Below are 19,228 nucleotides of genomic sequence, written 5' to 3'. Positions count from 1 at the left end.
AGCTGAAAGCATCCCACACATCAGTCAGGCACCGCTAGGCCTGGCCTCTCTAATCCAACGCTATCTGACACTTTCACTGAGAAAGAATTAACTAGTCTTACCTTAGAAATCCAGTTGCTAAACAAACTAAAGCTAGCAGGCGAGTGAGAGCTCTGCCCCATGGTGTAGCCGTGACCCACAGCACTCTTCATACAGCAGCTTCCTTCCTCCCAGTTAACTGGGAGAGCACCATGGCCACACAGTCTAAGAACCAAGCTCTAGCCACTGAAGTCCCTGCCACTGAAGTTCCTGAGTGCTATTAGTCTCAGGGTCTGCGCTGGCTAGTTTTTATGTCAACTTCACACAAACTAAGGTCATCTACTTAGAAGGAATCTTAATTCCACTGAGAGAATGCCTCCATAGGACTGGCCTGTCTCTAGACAAGTCTGCAGGGCCATTCTCACTGATGCCATGCATGTCAAAGGCCCAGCGTGCCTTAGCAGATGGTCCATGCCCAACCCATAAAGTTCTAACTAAGCCATTTCCATACTGTGTACTCAGTAAGTCTGACTTTTACCCCTACAGATTACAATCAATGTTATGTAAGGACACTATAAACATTAAACATGGGACTAAGAAAAGAAAAAACAGAAAACAGATGAGTCAGAAAAATGATGCAGGTTTTACAGAGCTTCGAGGTCTAAGAAGTCAGTACAACCAACGGGAAAGGGGAACCAAACAGTAGGAATCTAATGTGGCTTACGACTAAAAGTTCTTCATTTAAATACCGCAATGTGCCAGCTTGGTCAGAGCTGTGAATTCAGACACTAGGAGTTTGCTTAAGGTCAAGGCCCATGGTTAAGAGCACTTACGCTTCTTTGCAGACTGACTTGAGTTTGGTTCCCAGCATCCATTAACTCCAATTCCAAGAGGTTGGACACCACCTTCTGACCTCAAAGAGTGCCAGGCATGTATGTGGTACACATACATACATACATACAGGCAAAAACTCTTACATATACAATTTAAAAATTAAATCAGATTAGAGCCCTAGCTAGAAGAATTCATCACACAGCAACTATTTACCTGCATGGGAACCTGGACTTCTGCTCAGAGGAGACAGGGATAGGGCCCCGTGGCCCTCGGTGCTGGTGGGTCCCAAAGCAGAATCAGAGGAACAGGTGTAGGAATTGAAGGCAGGAAACTGCTGAAGGTTCTCGAGGGGAATGTGGACCTCGGGATCTGCAAAGCAAAGGCAGTGACGGTTTATTTACGGAGCTGCTCCTATTTTCTAAGAGGAGTCTGGAGGGCCTGACAGCTTTCATGAGTCTCAGTCTGTCTCTGCTTTATACAGTAATCAGCTAGCTGGAGGCTCAAGCAGTAAGAACAGCCTACACTATGTTAGTCAGGACCCTCCCCTCCCAAAGACTGGATGTTGTGCGAACACATAACTTCACCACTAGGAGGAAGGCAGACAGCTCAAGGTCAGCCAGGTTAACAGTGAGCTATTGTCTCACAAACTTTTCTTGCGGCGTTTGTTTTCTCAAAGTTAGGGTGTGTGTCAGCTACAGAGCTCTAGAAGCTGAAGCTCTAGAGTCCTCAGAGGTCACCGCAACCAGAACAAGCTATGTCACCATTCTACATGGACCGAACCAGGTCCTACCAGCCAAGCACCAAGCCTTGCTTTCTTCTGACTTTCTTCCCACATGGGTCTCCTCAGGTCCAGGCCCAGCTTGAGTCCTAGTTTTCTAGTGGATACCCATGCTCTTGAGTCACACTAATCCCCTGGATTTATTTAGTGATTGATTTTGGAGTCAAATCAGAAACTGCTCCCTGCTCAGCAGAACTCTCTCTCCCACGCCTGAATCCTGTATGTTTCCCCTGGCACACTGTGATGAGCAGGTCAGGTCTGAGACAGCCTCTAATTCCCTACCATGAAACAAAGGCCTGTCACCCGGAGCCGAGCCATGGTGCATATAAGCGAAAACAACTGGCAGAGCAGGGCGTAGGCAAGGAGCCACACAGAACCACACAAAGCCAAGCAAGCAAAGGGGAGAGCTCAGAACTTACACCTGCCCTGTCTCTTGTTCTCCTCCAGTTCAATTCTGCGCTCTCTGCGCCGCTCCTCGCGAGCCTTCTTTTGGCGCTGACGCTTCCTTTTCTCAATGTCATCTGTGGGTCGGACAAGTGGTCAAGTCGTAAGAAAGACCATCAGCCGCCATCAACTAGATGGCTATGGCTAAACCAGTGGGAGGGACAGCAGACCAGATGGATGCCTCAAGTGTTTCAGGAACAACTCAAGCCCCTCCTCCCACACTGGGTCCCACGTACAGTGAAGGAAAATGGGGTTTTCTTACCTGAGAACATCTCTAGGGTTTCCTTAGAGACCACAGGAGGCTGCAGAGCCAGTTCACAGATGCTGAACTCACAGGTGAGTGGCAAGTGAGAGAGATACCTGTGACGCTGTCGAACATCCTACAAACAGAACCGATGCTCAGCTACTCGAGAGCAAAGGATCCCAACAGCACACACTCAGCACCAGAACTAAATGGGCAGCGCTGCTGCTACTGTGGAAAGCCTGACCCTGTGCAACCTATACTTCAGACATCTGCCAAAGACAGGGGTCTTTGCACAACCTGGAACAGATGACCTAAAGCTGGCCACTATTTCTAACTGTCTAGACCCACACTCAGAACAGGGAGAGAGTACTTGCTGACACTGGAAGCCACTAACAGAGCCAACAGTAATGCTAGAAGGAAGGAAAAGTGGAGCTATTACTCAGGATTACAATAAACTAAAAAACAATCAGGAACACACCTGAGCAGTTCTGAGGCTCAGAAGAGGACCAGAGGTTTAGGCATCCTTGGATCGACAGCCTAGGCTGCATGAGAAAGTACCTCAAAAGCCACGTAGTAATCTAGCACAGTGGTACATCTCAGAATTTGAGGCCCGCCGGTCTACAGAGCAAGCTGCAGGACAGCCAGGGCTACGTACGTAGGCCCTGACTCATAAACAAACAAAGAGATGAACCACACCAAAGGAGCACATCGAGGGCCTCTCCCTGCAGCCTTCCTCACTCTGGTGAGACCTGCCCCAAAGACACCATGTTAACAGCACACACTGTTCTCCATAAAGTCTCACCTCAGACATGGAATACCCAGCAATCTCTACCACGGTTGCTGAGATCTTCTCCGGGCTCTGCTCCAGGCTGCCATACTCCCGCACAAGGCAGCGCACGTTGACAGGGTGCAGGAACATGTGCTGTCCATCCTCCGCTAAAGACAAGAGCTCTATCAACAAGCCTGGGCAGCCTTCAGCATGGCTCTCCCAGCTCAGCCCGCCATTCCCACTTGCTGCTGGAAAGCTGGGAGCCAAGCCCCAGGACCTAGCAAAGATACCCCTGTCTGTTCAGACTGGCAAGCCTTGCATCCCCTTCAAATACCTGAGACCGAAGCCCGGTCTCTTCCTCAGGGACTCACCTTGGTAGAAGTAGTAACAGGGAGAGCTGCTCAGCTGTGTGAAGCCTGGCTTAGCGATGGGCTCCTCCTGGCTCAACTCGGCACAGACGGTCCCCTCTCCAAGACTGTCATCAGCTATTAAGTCCTCACAGGCTTCTGGCTCAGACACTGCTTCCTCTTCTTCTACCAAAGGGAGAGCGAGAGGACCAGGGGGGTCCAGAGAACAAACTTGTGCAGCTTCTTCATCAAAAGCAGACAGATACTCTAGCACACCCTGTTGGAACAAACCTAGGTCAATAGAAAGTCCCGTGTCGGGGTTGGGAATTTAGCTCAGTCGTAGAGCGCTTGCCTAGCAAGCACAAGGCCCTGGGTTCGGTCCTCAGCTCCGAAAAAAAGAAAAAAGAAAAAAAAAAAAAAAAAAAAAAAAGGAAAGTCCCATGTCCTGGTTCATGGAGTGATGTGGCAGAGACAGCCTATCTTCCCTAGGTAGTGACCTGAGCTCTCCTGGTCATTACCCCTGGAAAAGGTGACAGATATAGTCCTAAGAACACAGCCAAGTCACCACCTCTTCTTCACAACAGCACCACCCTCACAGTGGCATCTGAACAAATCACTTTGTTGTGACAGGCACACTAACCTTCCTGGGTTGAAAAGCAGACTCCTTGGCCAGGGGAGCCATCAGCACCAGTTGTTCCAGAGCAGTCACAACACCAGTGACCTCCGCTCTGCCTCCAGCCACTCCTGACAGAGCTTCTTCCCGAATCTAAGGCCACCAGAAAAAAAGACCAAAACAAACTCAGTTTGAAGGACAAACAGTGGCTCAAGCTTAAGAATCCCTGATGCAGAGGACACAGGAGCTACTCAATTCCTTCCTTGACTAATTCTACTTACTCTGAAACCTTCAGTAAGTGTTGCTAAGGCCTGATGGGCAAACCGTAACACTCTCCCCAGTGTTTCCCCAAACACCTTGAAAACTAAAGTATGCTCTAGACAAGTAAAAAGATTACCTTGCTTAAATAACTAAGAATACAGCTCAACTAGAAACCCCACAGTTGGGCTGCAGAGATGGCTCAGCGGTTAAGAGCACTGACTGCTCTTCCAGAGGTCATGAGTTCAATTCCCCGCAACCACATGGTGGCTCATGACCATCTGTAATGAGATCTGATGCCCTCTTCTGGTGTGTCTAAGGATAGCTACAGTGTACTCATATAAATAAAGTAAATCTTTAAAAAAGAAAGAAACCCCACAGTTACAGTGAGTCAAAAAGTCATTCTGAGTTGTTGCTTTAGCCCAACCGAGTCTAAAAACTCTCCACACCATCCCCTCCTTCCCACCACCACTTAAACGGCTCTCAGCCCCTCCCCAGGGCTAAGGAAGTCAGTTTTCAGTTCCCAGTGCACTTACCTTGACCTCCTGGAGAGCAGCCTCAATAAAGCAGGACTCAGGAGTGTGCTTCTCTTCGGCAAGCTGCTGCTCCAGCGCGACTTTCTCCTCCAGAACCACCCGGTGCAGCACCTGCTCCTTAGAGGCCAGCAGCAGCTTGGAGTACTGGCTGTGCTGCTCGTCTACGAGAAAGCCAGTGGGTCACACACCGCTGCGGGTGGGGGCCCTCAGGAAACACAACTGTCTCACACACACACATACCTCAGTCCTAGGCAAAAAAATGGGACTAACAGTACAACCTCCAGGAAATAGAACAATTATCTTAGGCTGGGTTAGTTCAAAGAGCCTAAGAAGCCAGAAGAAATCACAGCCACATGTTCACTAATGAGACCATGTTCACTAATTTTCACTAATGTTCACTAATGAGACAGACCATGGTGTTGGCCCATAGGTCTAACTGTAGGAAATGGTCAGGAAGGCAGATCTAAGAACAGACCTGGCATCATCCATCCACCCTCTGTTCTAGTTTTTAAAAGAACAAATAGGGGCTCTGGCATGGTGGCCTTTAATCCCAGCACTTGGGAGGAAGAGGCAGGCAGATCTCTGGTAGTTCAAGACCAGCTTGGTCACAAAGCGGGGTTCCAGTACAGCCAGGCATACATAGGGAAACTTTATCTCAAACAAATCAAACCCAACAACATATGTCAACCAAGCACAGCCAATCCCAGTCTCTGAGGAATGAGTGAATTAAGGAGGCCTCACTAAGATTTAGGGAAAGGATCACAGATGATCCATTTCCTTCCTTCCTTCCCCAGTACTCTGGTTTTTTAAAAACAGAATCCCATAAAGCCCAAACTGACTCCAACTTGTTATGCAGCTAAGGGAGACCTTGAACTTCTGATTCTCCTGCCTCAGCCTCCCAAGTGCAGGGATCTCAGGTGTACACCCCCATGACTAATTCCCCCCTTGTATTCCTGCTGTCACCAGTGCTGGGAGTAGAACCTACAGATATTTTTGTGTTCTAGGCAACCATTGGGCCCCTGTGCCACATCCCCTGCCCTTGTTTTGAGACATCTCACTATGCAGGTAGGCCAAAATTGGCTTAGCCAAGGGACAAATTCTGGTATCAAGGTACACATAATATCCCTAAGGGTTATTCACCTCTCATGCTCACCTCCTAGACTAATAGGATGGTCTACATTCATCCACTTGGATTTGGGCAGGGCCACCAACACTCCTTTCTCTCTCTTCATCAGCTGCATCGTAATGGTGTCACCCACAACATACTGTCGAGACTCTGTGGCAACAACACTGAGACAAAGGCATTTAGGTGAAGCAGAGTGAGGAGGAGGTAGCATCCCAGGATCCAACCTACCTCACAGTCTTACTTACCTCTTGAGATCCTTCTTGTGCACAGAGCTGTAGCAGATGGGACATTTGCTCCAGGTTCTCTCACTGAGTGAGAGATAGTGCAGGATGCAGGCCCAGCAGAAAATGTGTCCACAGCGGGTTATCTTGGCTGCAGTGGGTGGGTAGAGGCATATTGGACAAGATGGCACTTCATGGCTACAGATGCGCTGGAACAACGACAACACAACAGCACGGCCTTCAGAACTGACTCGGGGCCGGGAAGGTCAAAGGCCCCTCATCACTTTTTCACCAAACTGGTTAACAGAAGACATGGGGGAGAAAGCACTGAGCACTGAAGAGCGCCTGCTGCTTGTGGGTCTGAAGGAGAAGGGTCCCCACTTGGTGGACTGAAGAGAAGAATTAGGAGGTGTGGCCTCCCCAACTCCGAGTCGGCTCTGTCCCTGCCTGTTAGTGGCTGTTTCACCATGTGAGCTCTCGGCTGCTGCTCTAGTGCCACGCCTGCCCATGGGCACGCTTCTCTCCATGGTGGTCATGGACTCACTCCCTCAACTGTAACACGCCCCCATTAAACACTGTGTTCTGTAAGTCACCATATCTCATCCTGGCAATAGAAAAAAGGACACTGCTCTTGCAGAGGATCCAGGTTTGATTCCCAGTGCCCGTATAGTGAGAGCAACTGCAGTTCCAAGGGACCTAGTGCCCTCTTCTGGCCTCCACAGACACCAGGCAGGCACACCGTGTACTCACAGATACACAGCAAAGCACTCATGCACATACAATAAAGATAAAGAAGTGTATTTTAAAGCCTGTTTAATGACATAGGTGAAAAAGGATAACACGCTTTAAGCAAAGTAAGAAAGCCACAGTCGTGGGCTAATCCAACAGGATAGGGAACAGACACTTGGAGGGCTCCACATTACAAGGAAAAAAAGACATAAATCACATGTTCCCATTTACTAATGTTTAAATAAACATAATAGAAGTCCAGATCTAATTTATTGATAACTTTCAACTGAATAGTGAAGACCTTCATTTTGTGTCTATATTTCTAACCAATATATATAAGTGGTTTTTCTTTTGTTTTTTTTTAAAAGATTTATTTTATGTATGTGAGTACATGGTCACTCTCTTCAGACACAGAAGAGGGCATCGGATCCCATTACAGATGGTTGTGAGCCACCATGTGGTTGCTGCTCTTAATGGCTGAGCCATCTCTCCAGCCCAAAGTATCTTTTCTTGTAAGGTATTCTCTAACATTCCTGGATGATTATATAAATTTTCAAAATAAGAGGAACCCATATTGGTCAAATTAAAATAACATACAAGAGTGCCTGTGATTTTGAAGGTCACATGTGCATCGAGACAGGACCAGCAAGGAGACTCAGAGGCTCATGACCCCAGCAGCGCACGCAGCAGAGCAGAGGCTTTGCGCAAAACACACCGCATGCCTGCTAACTTGATAGTAATTATGACGAGGGACCGACAACAAAGGACTGTCCACGTAACTGAGCTCAGCCTGCTCAGAAGAGTCACCACAGTCCCTCTCAGACTCAAAGAGGGGCTGGCACATGCTCTAATGCTTATGTGACCTTGGAGAAAAGCCTTCCACATCCCAAAGGGAAACGTGTGCCACAAGGCCAGTCAGAAACCACAGCCAAGTTTAACAGAGCTAAGAGCTGCAGGGCGAAGGCTCACTCCTCTAATGACTTAGAAAACTTAGTCAAGCCACTCACCACTTGTTCCACAAAGTCCCAGTTGACTAAGGTGTCAGGGTCAGCAAAGTTAGCTGTGTAATCTTGGTCTTCAGACACCACAAATTGGCAGCTAGAAACAGCAGGAAAAGACAAGCAGAGAGCAGTCTGTCAGAATCACTAAGACCTCCCAGGAGTTCCCCACCTAGAGTTCAGGTGCTGGCCAGGAGCAGCCGTGGCTGCCAGGATAGGGCAGCATGACCCTCAGACCTTAGCCTTAGCTCTGAGTCCGGGCTCTGCAAGGAGTCCAGTCTCAGCAGGCAGACACCCAAACCCATAAACTATTTCTTCTGCTTCCAAGCCCCAACAAGCTCCCTGTTGTTCTCCCTTGAACTAAAGTTAACCCAGACTGAGACTTCCTCCCTCAACCCTTGGTCCATGGACACAGCTCACCCTCAAGGCAGGAGAAAGCTGTTCTCAATCACTTGAGAGCAATCCCATCAAACTACACGGTGGGGCTTCAGTTTATACCCAAGGCCCGACCTAACATCTAATGACTCGGAAAGGGGAAGGGAGGGGGTAGAGCCCACGCCCCTGCCTGCTCCCATCTTTATTTGCTCCTAGCAATGAGTCTTCTACAGCTCTGGAATGGAACTCTGGCCTCCACATGCACAACAGGGACACACAGGAAATGCTGGAGTTGGCATTTTAAGAAAAAGCACTGCCCTTGCAGAGTTTGGCCCCTAGCACTCATGCCAGGGGGCTCCCAGCTGCCTTTGACTGCAGCTCCCAGGGAAGTGCAAGTCTGCCCGCCTCCAACACCACCATTCAAGTGCGCATAACCACACTCTCTCGAACGTGCAATTTAAAATAAATTCTTTGGCAAAACAGATTGCCTACCTTTTTGTTGTTGTTGTTGTTAAATAAAAATAAAGGTTAACAAAAATTTGTGTGTCTGGTTGTTTTGCCTTTGTGTGTCTGCGCACCAGCTGCAAAAGAACTAGTTACCGATGGCCATGAGCTGCCATGTGGGTGCTAAGAATCAAACTTAGGTCTTGTAGAAAACAGTTCTTTGAACCTCAGAGCCACCCCTCCAGCCCACTGACAACTAACTTTGTTTAGAACATTAGAACACTTCATCAAAACCACAGGCTGTTAGCGTCCAAGCCTGGGAACCACCGCATTACCTCTTCCTGCTCACAATGGCGGCCCCAGCTCTAATACTCCACAGCCTAAGAAACAACTGTTCGAGCAGCACAAAGCCAAGAACCCTAGTACTGGGAGTCTAGTGTGCCCTCTGACCCAGGGAGGCCCAGCCAGACGTGCTCTCCTGCGAAGACTTCTGTTTGCACCTCAGTTCTTCCTCTGCTGGGCTCGGCACATGAGCACAGGAGTCGGAAACTGTTCTCTCTGGTCTCTCCCCTTCCTGGACCCAGGACCTCCTCCCTGTGCACTGAGCAGCAGGGCTGAGTCCGTATACGTTCCTAGTCCCAGAAGTCAGAGCAAGCACTCTCTGTACTGTCTAAGCTCTCAGAATGTTCACTCTGAAAATGTGACAGGAATAAAAAGAACAGCAAAGTTCTTTGTGTTTCTCCCTAAGTGTTTAGATGACGTGTGTTCCCAGAATCCCAACTATCCAAACAGTTTCATGTCCTCTTTGCCCTGGAAGCGGAAGTACTCACTTGGCCTGTAAAAAGAGTTCCTTGTTGAAAGGCTTGTGTCCCCACTTGTTTCTTTTCCCCCAGCTGCCATGTCCACTGCCTTCAAAGTGACCTGCCTGGCCACGGGGTTCAAAGGTGAAATTTAACAAGTGGTTCAGGTTGATCTTCTTAGGGCCGGAGAACTGGGCAGGGCTAAACTCTGCCCGCTGAGCCTCTGCTACCTACAAAGAACGACAGCATCTTAGAGGGAAAGACTTCACCAACTCACCGCAGAGATCAGGACAGCCACACCTCCCACATGGCCAAGAACACTGAAACCCTGGCTTAAATGCCCACCTAAGACGTGCATGGCTGTGAGGACAGAAAATGCCTTTAGCATCAGCATCCCCTAATGTCCACTCTGCCCTGAACGACCTTCTCTGGTCATCTAGAAGCACCAAGAGGAACTTAGCAAATTAAACTCTCCACAGTCCCACCTGCTTTTATTGGTGGTGTTTAGTACTGAACCTAGAGTCTCACAAATGCTCAGCAAGCATCCTACCTCCACTCCAAACCACACCCACACCAAACCACACCCACAGCTCCACTCCAAACCACACCCACAGCCCCACACCAAACCACACCCACAGCTCCGCAACACCGACTTCCTGCTGGGTGTTGAATGCCTTTACTCCCAGCACTGAACCACACAGGCAGTCCAGTGGATCTAAAATGGAGGCCAACCTGTCTCCAGTCAGGACTACACTGATGGTAAGAGTGAGTCCCTGGAGCTCTGGAGCTCCAGTTACTGAGTTACAGGTACCCGTGGGGCTGCCCTGGGTGGGTGCTGGAAATCAAACTCTGGTCTCTGTAAGAACTATATCCATTCTCTTAACTGCTGAGCCCTCTCTCCAACCCCACCTTCCTCCATGCTATGGCCATATAATGTTGGGATTTCATTCTGCCAGTGACTAGAGCCACCACTGGGAAGTGGCAGAGGGCAGCCACTAACTGCCAAAGGTTACTGGATCTTGCAGAGGACTCCTGCCTAAGACACTCTGATTGACAAGTTAATTAAAGCTGATGGAATTAGAACATGGAGGCAAACTAGCTGTAACAAGAAATAAACCTCACGGGCTGGAGAGATGGCTCAGCGGTTAAGAGCACTGACTGCTCTTCCAGAGGTCATGAGTTCAATTCCCAGCAACCATATGATGGCTCACAACCATCTGTAATGAGATCTGGTGCCCTCTTCTGGTGTATCTGAAGACAGCAACAGTGTACTCATATATATAAGAAATAAATAAATCTTTAAAAAAAAAAAAAAGAAAGAAAGAAATAAACCTCACTATATTCACAATGTCCTAAGTCCTCGACAACCCTAAACTGAATGGTTCAGACGAGTGCAATTCCTCATTCCGGTTCCCACTCCTCTATCGATGTTAGTGTGCCCTCCCCTGAGATAGCGATCTGATAGGCACATGGGTGGAAGGTCTCAGAAGACATGGTCTCTGCTCATTCGCTCTCCCCCTCCCATCAAACTCCAGCTATCTGGCTGTGTTCTAACGGAGCTGTCCCTTCAGTACCCCGTTCTCTGTGTCTCTGTATCTGTCTGTCTCTCATTTTTTGAGAAAGGTTTCTCTGTGTAGCCCTGATTGTCCTTTCTGATCTCCCTCTGCACATCATGCTGGCTTCCAACTCAGAGACCTGCTTGCCTCAGCTTTAGTACTGGGACTAAGCAAAGCTCAGGGCCGCCCGCCTGCACTGGTTCTTCTTTAACCTGTCGCAGGGGCAGGCGGAGCTCCAGGACAGCCAAGGACACAGAGAAACCCTGTCTGGGAAGTGCAACAAGAGCCTGAAGAAGCTAATGTATACACTATCATCGCCACCTCCCAAACAAACACAGCTCCCAGGCGTGGCAGAGGACCACTGCAAGCTGGGGACAGCCTATGCTACATGGCGAGCTCCAGGCCAGACTGAACGATAAAGCATCTCCAGAAAACAAAACGGCTATGGCACAGATTCCGAAATTTCCTTCTTCAGGAGGCACCAAACCTAGATTAAGGGTTTTGAATTCGTCCCCCGCCCCCACAACACACACACCCTAGATCGGACTGAAGAGATGATGGCTCAGTACTAAGGAGCACCAAGCGCTTTTGCAGAAGACATGGATTGGTTCCCAGCACCCACATGATGGTTCACTAATGCCAGTTCCAGGGGATCCAACACTCTGATCTGACCTCACTGAGCACACAAGTGGTACACATACACACATGTAGGCAAAGAACTCATTCATATGCATAAAACAAATCTTTCTCCAGGGGCTGGAGCGTCAACTCAGTGGAGAACATCCACTGCTCTTTTAGAGAACTCTGGCTCCCAGCACCCATCCAGTGGCTCACAACCATCTGTTCCAGGGGACCTGACACCTTCCACATACACACATGAAGGCGAAACACCCATACATAGATAAAATGAACATCTCAAGCCTCTGGCCTACTCAGAGTCACTCCCCCCAATTCCTATCTGTCTTCCCAGCACACTGATCTCTCTGTTCTTCTCCAATTAGTGTTGCCACCTGTCTTGGGCACACCCTCCTATGGATGTATCTTCTAGGCTGTGCCATTTAACACAGCAGCTACTACATACATACAGCTACTGACCATGGGAAATGTGACCTCAGATACAGGCTTCACCATGTACAGACTGGCCCAGGGTCAGGTGCTCTTTCTGTCCTGGCACATGTTACTGTATCAGCTTCTCTCTCCATCTTTCTAATGTGACAATTAGAGATCTTAAACCCATGCTGCAGGGGCTGGAGAGATGGCTCAGTGGTTAAGAGCACCCGACTGCTCTTCCAGAGGTCATGAGTTCAAATTCCAGCAACCACATGGTGGCTCACAACCATCTGTAATGGGATCTGATGCCCTCTTCTGGTGTATCTGAAGACAGCTACAGTGTACTTATATATAATAAATGAATAAATCTTTAAAAAAAAAAAAACCCATGCTGCAGAAGGAAGGAAGGAAGGAAGGAAGGAAGGAAGGAAGGAAGGAAGGAAGGAAGCAAGCTACAGCTCATGGTAAAGCCCTGACGAGCACACACAAGGCCTGGCTATGATCCCCACAACTGCTAAAGAAAATAAGGATTGCCTGGTGTGGTGGCACAAGCCTTTAAGCCCATGGCTGTGTAGGCTGAGGCAGGGCAGTCCAAGGTTAGTCTCCTAATCTACACAGCTTCTAGGCCAGTCAAGGCCATAGAGTAAGTCCCTGTCTCAAAAATCAGCACTCATTGCTCGTGCAAAGGACCAGAGCTCAATGGCTTCAATTTTGAGCAGCAACATAGCATCTTACAACAGATTATAAGTCAAGTTCCAGAAGACTTGACATTGTCTTCTGGTCTTTTCTAGCATCTGGCTCAAGTAGTGCACAGACAGACATGTAGGCAAAACACTCAAACACATAGAATAAATTTTTAAAAATGCAAAATAAATATAAATAAAGCACACAAGGGTTTGAGGTGCAAGGAAGCTGAGTCTGAGATACAGTCTCCCTGTATAGCCCAGCCATGGCTTCACTTAGGCTCTTCCTATTTCTACCTCACGAACGCTGGGATTGCAAGCCTGTGGCTGCTTTTCTATTCGACCACACTGCTCTACAGTTTAGACCACGCTGCTGACAAACAGCTTCACTGTCACACCTGAGCGACAATCAGTGTAACCAGGAACTCACTGTGTCAGCAATTCTTGTTTACAGGGTTGGTGGCTTGTGTTTGAGACAGGCTCTCACTCTGTAGCTCTCCCTGACGAGCTTGGAACTCACACTGTAGAGCTCCAACTCACAGAGACCCACCGTCTGTGTGTCTGGACAGAGTGAATTAGAGGCATGTGCTTCTACCGCTGCTTAACTGCAACAATTCACCTCTACCTCAGGTCACCACACCAATGCTCCAATCTCCCAAATGCTTTGCTTATCTGGCTTAGTTCCTGTGGGTCATCCTTCCTGTCATCTGCTGAACTGAAGCAACAAAACCTCCCTTCCTTCCCCCCCATCCCCCAGGAGCTTCAGGGCAGCACGTTAAGATCGAAGTCCCACAAGAAGTCTCAATGCAGCAGACCCTCAGACTTCAGCAGCCTCCTGCAGTTACATGCATGCACTCATCCCACCCACACAACCTCAATCCGTCAGGCTCCAAACCCACCCTCCTCTCATGCACCAAGAACGCCAGCTGCCCGCTGCCAGCCCTCCTGTAAGGGTGCTCAGTCAGCAAAGCTCTCACATGTGCCAACCCTGCTGCTCTTCTGACAGACCAGTCAAGGACTGTGTGGCATGGCCACGTCCCCCTTGCACCCTCCCCCTTCATCAGCCACCCTATTAGGACAGATATGTTGTGCTTCCCTAACCATAACTATAAAATCCCTGCTGGCACACATTTTTTCAGATTTTTAAAAAGTTCTTTCCGTATTTATGTATGTATTCTTTTAAATGTAGGAGTGCTCTAGACAGGGCAGCAGATCCCATTACAGATGGTTGTGAGCCACTATGTAGATGCATGGAATTGAACTCAGGACCTCTGCAAGAGCAGTCAGTGTTCCTAACCACTGAGCCATCTAACCAGCCCAATTTTTAAAAAGTTATATTAAGCCAGTTGTGATAGTACATGCCTGTAATCCCAGTACTCAGGAGAAAGACAGGCAGAGCCCTGAGAGTTCAGGCCAACCTGGTCTACAGTGTGCTAGGTCAGCTAGAGCGGCACAGTGAGACCCTGCCTCAAATGAATTACTGAATGAATTTCAGTAGGTAGTTGGGTCTATGTGAATTCAAGTCAGCCTGGTCTACACAGAGAGTTCCAGAACTATACAGTGAGACCCTATCTCAAAACAAAGCAAAAGGAAAGGATGTCATTACTATTCTTAAAAGATATGTGTATGTTTCTATCTGGGTTGTGTAAGTAAGAGTGCAGTTGCCCGAAGCCAGTCCAACGTCCAGAGATTGAGTTACAGCAGTTGTGGGGTTGGGGATTTGGCTCAGTGGTAGAGCGCTTGCCTAGCAAGCGCAAGGCCCTGGGTTCGGTCCCCAGCTCCGGGAAAAAAAAAAAAAAAGAAAAAGAGTTACAGCGGTTGTAAGCTAACCAGCATGGCTTCTCAGGAACCCAACTCCGTCTTCCACAATAGCAGGGAAAGCCATTCCCCTCTAGCTCCCCTCACCCACATACCACTCCCTTACCTTTAGTAGTTCCCTGACAACGCACTGCCACACCTCCCGGCTGTTCCTTCTCCCAGCATCCCTTGACTGTACAACCACTTTCTTGTCATCCCACCCACATGACGCAAGGCCAATGACCTACCAAGCGACCTTTACTCTGTCTCGTCCTACTTCTTCAACCTGAAAGGGACCAGCACCTTAGGCTGGCTCCCAGTTCCTTGTCCCAGCCCATGTGTGCACCCTCCTCACTCAGTCCTTCAGTCTGACCCCTTACACATCTGTAGTGATCACCTACTCCTGCTGCTGCTTTCAATCCCAACAGTGTTCCTTCCCTTGCTTCATTCAGATCTCTCCAATCTACCTCTGCAGGCTGGCTGGTGGCACACACCCATCCTCTCAGCCCTCAGGAGGCCAATGCAGCGCCAGCCTGGCTACACCATTAGACAAACAAACAAACCAAGAGTTCGGTTGTTCCTTAGGCACTTCATCATTACTGTTGCCGTTCCCCTTCTCTCCCACCTACACTGTCTAATCCGATAAGCACTTACCGTCAGGTAAATTACATGCTGGCTACTGACACACCAGACTAGAGAATTAGCCCCTAGAGAACAAAGACAACAAATACTCTGTTTAATGCTGTGCTTGGAAGGAACTCCTTAGCTGTCCCTGGTACATCACAGATGCGGTAAGTAATCCTTTCACAAGTGCCTACTGAATCGGTCTTGTTCTGTAATGGCTGCACAGCACGGGCAGACAAACAAGACACGGGTCTTCTTCATAAGTACTTAGGCTGCTTCCTAAATAAGCAACTACAATGGGACGGCAGTGGTCATCTCTCATATCAACTTTTCCACTCAAAACAAACTCAGACAACTCCTAAAGATGGGTGTCGGGGACTAAGGAGCTCAGCATTTACTCTGCAAGATGGCCACCGCCACCGCCACCACAACCGCTGCTTTCCATCCTTAGGTGCTCTGCACACCCGCTGTCCAGTCTCAACCTTACTATGAAGTCTCCTTTCCCAGGGGTGTTCACAGCCCCCAAGGGAGGAAAGCAGGCAAGGATCCAGGTCTGGTTAAGCCCCAGCTGCTCAGACAGGCTGGTTGCCTGCTCTGCCGCCACTCACACTGTCAAGTGCTGAGACACTGAGAGGGAAAAGCCAGACCCAGACAGACAGCCCCACCAAGGCCACTCTCCTTCCGTACCTCATCCCGTCTTCCACCATTAGAAGAAGAGCTAAAGGGTTTGCTGCTGCCACCGCCCCTTTGAGGAGGCGTCTTGTTAAAAGTTTTGCTTTTCTGTGAATTGGAGCGACGGGACTGGTTGCTAAAATTCTCATTTTTGGGGTAGGAAGGTTCACGCTTGCGATTGTAACGCTTGGATCCATTTGAGTTCTTTCCATCTGAAACAAAAGAAATAAAAGTAGTAAGTTTAATGTTTTCCCAGACACAGCCAATTTGTCTGTCTTCCAGCAAAGCTGTACTTAGTAAGTAAAGGGAGACCTACCTGCCTTTCCACCGCCTCTGAAAAAGCTAAGCTTAGTCCATAGCACTGGTGCTTTGAGAAAGAACCACAGTAAGGTAGGCTTTTGTTTGGTTTCGAAACAGCATTGTGTGCTAGAGGGATGTACCTGGTCTGCAGGCCTGACAGGAAGAGGACAGGCGCCTCCCTTGAACGCATTGTAGTGCAGTCTGTACAGAGCTCCACAGAGGACTGGACGGCCTAGGCTTTGGCAGACATTCAACAGGCATAAAACCACGCCAGACATAGCGCCTCACACCTTTATCCTAGCACTCAGAAAGCAGTGGCAGGGGGACCTCGAGGCCAACATGGTATAGGGCAAATTACAGAACAGTCAAGACAAAGAGACATTCTGTCACAAAAAGTTCAGTACCAACATGCTATGGAAGCTACACTAACAGATCAGTTCAAGTTACTTTTAAAAAATGTCTCTTGTGGGGCTGGGGATTTAGCTCAGTGGTAGAGCGCTTACCTAGGAAGCGCAAGGCCCTGGGTTCGGTCCCCAGCTCTGGAAAAAAAAGAACCAAAAAAAAAAAAAAAAAAAAAAGTCTCTTGCTTTTTTTTCCTTCAATTAAATAAAAAAATTGCACATTAACACCAGAACATACATTTGATTATAAAAATAAAAATATAAAACAATTGACAGTACCTGTGAAATATTACCTTATTAAGTGCTTTATTTCCTCCATCTTCCCTCTCCCCTCCCCTCCCGTCCTAGCCCTCCTGCCTCAGGCCTGAGCACTGAGCCTGCAGACAGGCCCACACTCTCTGCCTTCCTTTTATGCACTTGCCCACGTCTCATACAAATGTTCTTTGTCACTTTGTGAGCAGTTGTGTGTATCCTAGTCTTACTCCTACAGCGTCAACATTTGGGAAGCCGAGTCAGAAGAGTCATCTACAGGACCAGCCTGGGCTGGGACCTTCAATTCCAGATCAACACTGGTTATAGAAGAGAGTCTGAATTACATTATTTTATTACATGCTATTTATTTATTTTGCATGTGTATATATGTTTATTTGCAGGAGCAGCACACATTTAGAGGGCAAAGGTCAGCTCTGGTCGGGTTCTGTCCTGTCACTGTATAGACTCTGGGAAAAATAAGCTCAGTCACCCGGCTTGGCACCAGGTCCTCTTACGCCGTGAACCATCTCTCTAGACGATGGATCAGAATCTGCAAAGCGGCTAAGGAGAAGAGTTGACTCCATGGATACCAACTGTTGCCAGTAGAAGCACACAATGGAGTTGAGACCCCTAGAACCCATGTAAAGCAAGGCAGGTAAGACAACTGCTTGCCTGCAATCCCAAACCCAGGGGCAGGAAGGAGCTGGCTCCTTAAATTAACCAGAAATCAGCAAGTTCCAGTTTCAGAGAGAAGCCCTACCTCAACCCACACTTAAATAAACAATATGTAAGAGAGAGTGATCCCGGAAGACACTGAGCATCAAGATCACACCTGTGCACATATACAAACAAGCTGAGAGTTGTACACATCACACACATATAAAAGCACAACCCAGAGCGGAGAACTGTGGCACGCTTATAACCCCAGCACTTAGGAAGTAGAGGCAGGAAAGGAAATACAATGTTCAGAGACAGCCTGAGGTATGTGAGTCTGTGCCTCAAAATGCAGTTGAAGCCAGTTAACAGCACTTGTTGCTCTTTCAGAGGACCTAGATCAGTTCCCAGCACCCACCGGGTAGTTCACGACTGTCCAGTGCCAAGGCATCCAATGCCCTCTTCTGACCTCGGTGGGCACCAGGCAAGAATATGGAGCACACATATAAATGCAGGCACGCACACACATACAATACTTAAAAAAAAAAGTTACCTATTCTTCAAAAGCACAATAATGGCTATACAATTGCCTGCCGTGAGCTAACAGGGTAATATAACCAATACATTTAGTAATGTCTTTTTGCTAGTTTAATAGGACAGTACTGAAGACTGTTTTATAAGGTCTATATAGCCGTCAAATATTCAAGTCAAATTAGATTATGAAATACAATCATAGGGGTTGGGGATTTAGCTCAGTGGTAAAGCGCTTGCCTAGGAAGCGCAAGGCCCTGGGTTCGGTCCCCAGCTCCGAAAAAAAGAAGAAAAAAAAAAAAAAAAAAAAAAAGAAATACAATCATAAAAGCCTGTTACATGTCCTGAAGTTGCTCTGTAGACACTGAATGAGACTGACGCAGCATCATGAGAGAGATGGTTTTATTTTTAAACCCGAATTTCTCTAATTAGCAACAAATCCTTTCTGTTTAACTGTTGACCAACTATATTTTACATAAAGAGCCTGCTTGCAGGGTTGGGGATTTAGCTCAGTGGTAGAGCGCTTGCCTAGCAAGCACAAGGCCCTGGGTTCAGTCCCCAGCTCCAAAAAAAAAAAAAAAGAGCCTCCTTGCTTCGTTTCATTGGGAGACAGGAGCTCGTGTAGCCCCAGGCCAGCCTCAGACTCACTACACACATAAGGATGACCTGAAACCCAGTTCTCCTGTCTCCACCTGCCAAGAGCTAGAACTACAGGTGCGGACACTGAGTCTGGCTGCCCATTTGTCTTTTCTTACTAAGATAAGGTTTAGGAAGTTTATTGCCAGTATCCACAAATTACTAGTATTTTTTTTCCTTTTTCGAGACAAAGTTTCTTTGTGTAGCACTGGTCTTGGAAGTCACAAAGCTCCACCTGCCTCCCAAGTGCTGGAATTGAAGGCCTGTGCCACCAACACCTGGCATTACTAATGAAATTTATCAAGGTACCTAGGTCAGTACACTAGATAAGCCACACTAGCTTAGAAAGGGGGAGGGGCAAGAGGCTCAGCTGAGTATAAAGTGCTCCATCTGCAAGCACGAAGCTCTACATAAGGACCCCAGCGCCCACATTAAGGGCCAGACGTATCCAGTGCACGGCTCCAGCTCCAGGAGAGGCAGATGCCATACAGTTGATTCCAGGGGCTTGATCAACAGCCTGTTTAGTCAAAAAGGCAAC

The 19,228-nt window shown here is 48.2% G+C and overlaps 1 protein-coding gene across 3 annotated transcripts in view; it reads right to left on the bottom strand.

The window, feature by feature from the left end:
- Rnf10 (ring finger protein 10) overlaps positions 1 to 19,228 on the bottom strand; it is a 33,950-nt gene that overhangs the window by 3,619 nt on the left and 11,103 nt on the right. For 2 of the 3 annotated variants that reach the window (NM_001415782.1, NM_001011904.2), the window contains 12 exon segments: positions 1,066 to 1,221; positions 2,050 to 2,151; positions 2,337 to 2,454; positions 3,121 to 3,254; positions 3,459 to 3,711; positions 4,075 to 4,200; positions 4,842 to 5,002; positions 5,995 to 6,131; positions 6,213 to 6,397; positions 7,925 to 8,015; positions 9,565 to 9,764; positions 15,932 to 16,128. In NM_001415782.1, the coding sequence (NP_001402711.1) occupies positions 1,066 to 1,221; positions 2,050 to 2,151; positions 2,337 to 2,454; positions 3,121 to 3,254; positions 3,459 to 3,711; positions 4,075 to 4,200; positions 4,842 to 5,002; positions 5,995 to 6,131; positions 6,213 to 6,397; positions 7,925 to 8,015; positions 9,565 to 9,764; positions 15,932 to 16,128 (1,860 nt within the window). 3 annotated transcript variants of the gene reach the window in all.

This window comes from Rattus norvegicus, chromosome 12 (genome assembly GCF_021556685.1).
Source record: "Rattus norvegicus strain SHRSP/BbbUtx chromosome 12, alternate assembly SHRSP_T2T, whole genome shotgun sequence".
NCBI lineage: Eukaryota > Metazoa > Chordata > Mammalia > Rodentia > Muridae > Rattus > Rattus norvegicus.
The sequence above is the reverse complement of the archived record's forward strand: the minus strand, read 5'-3'. Positions and strand labels throughout refer to the sequence as shown.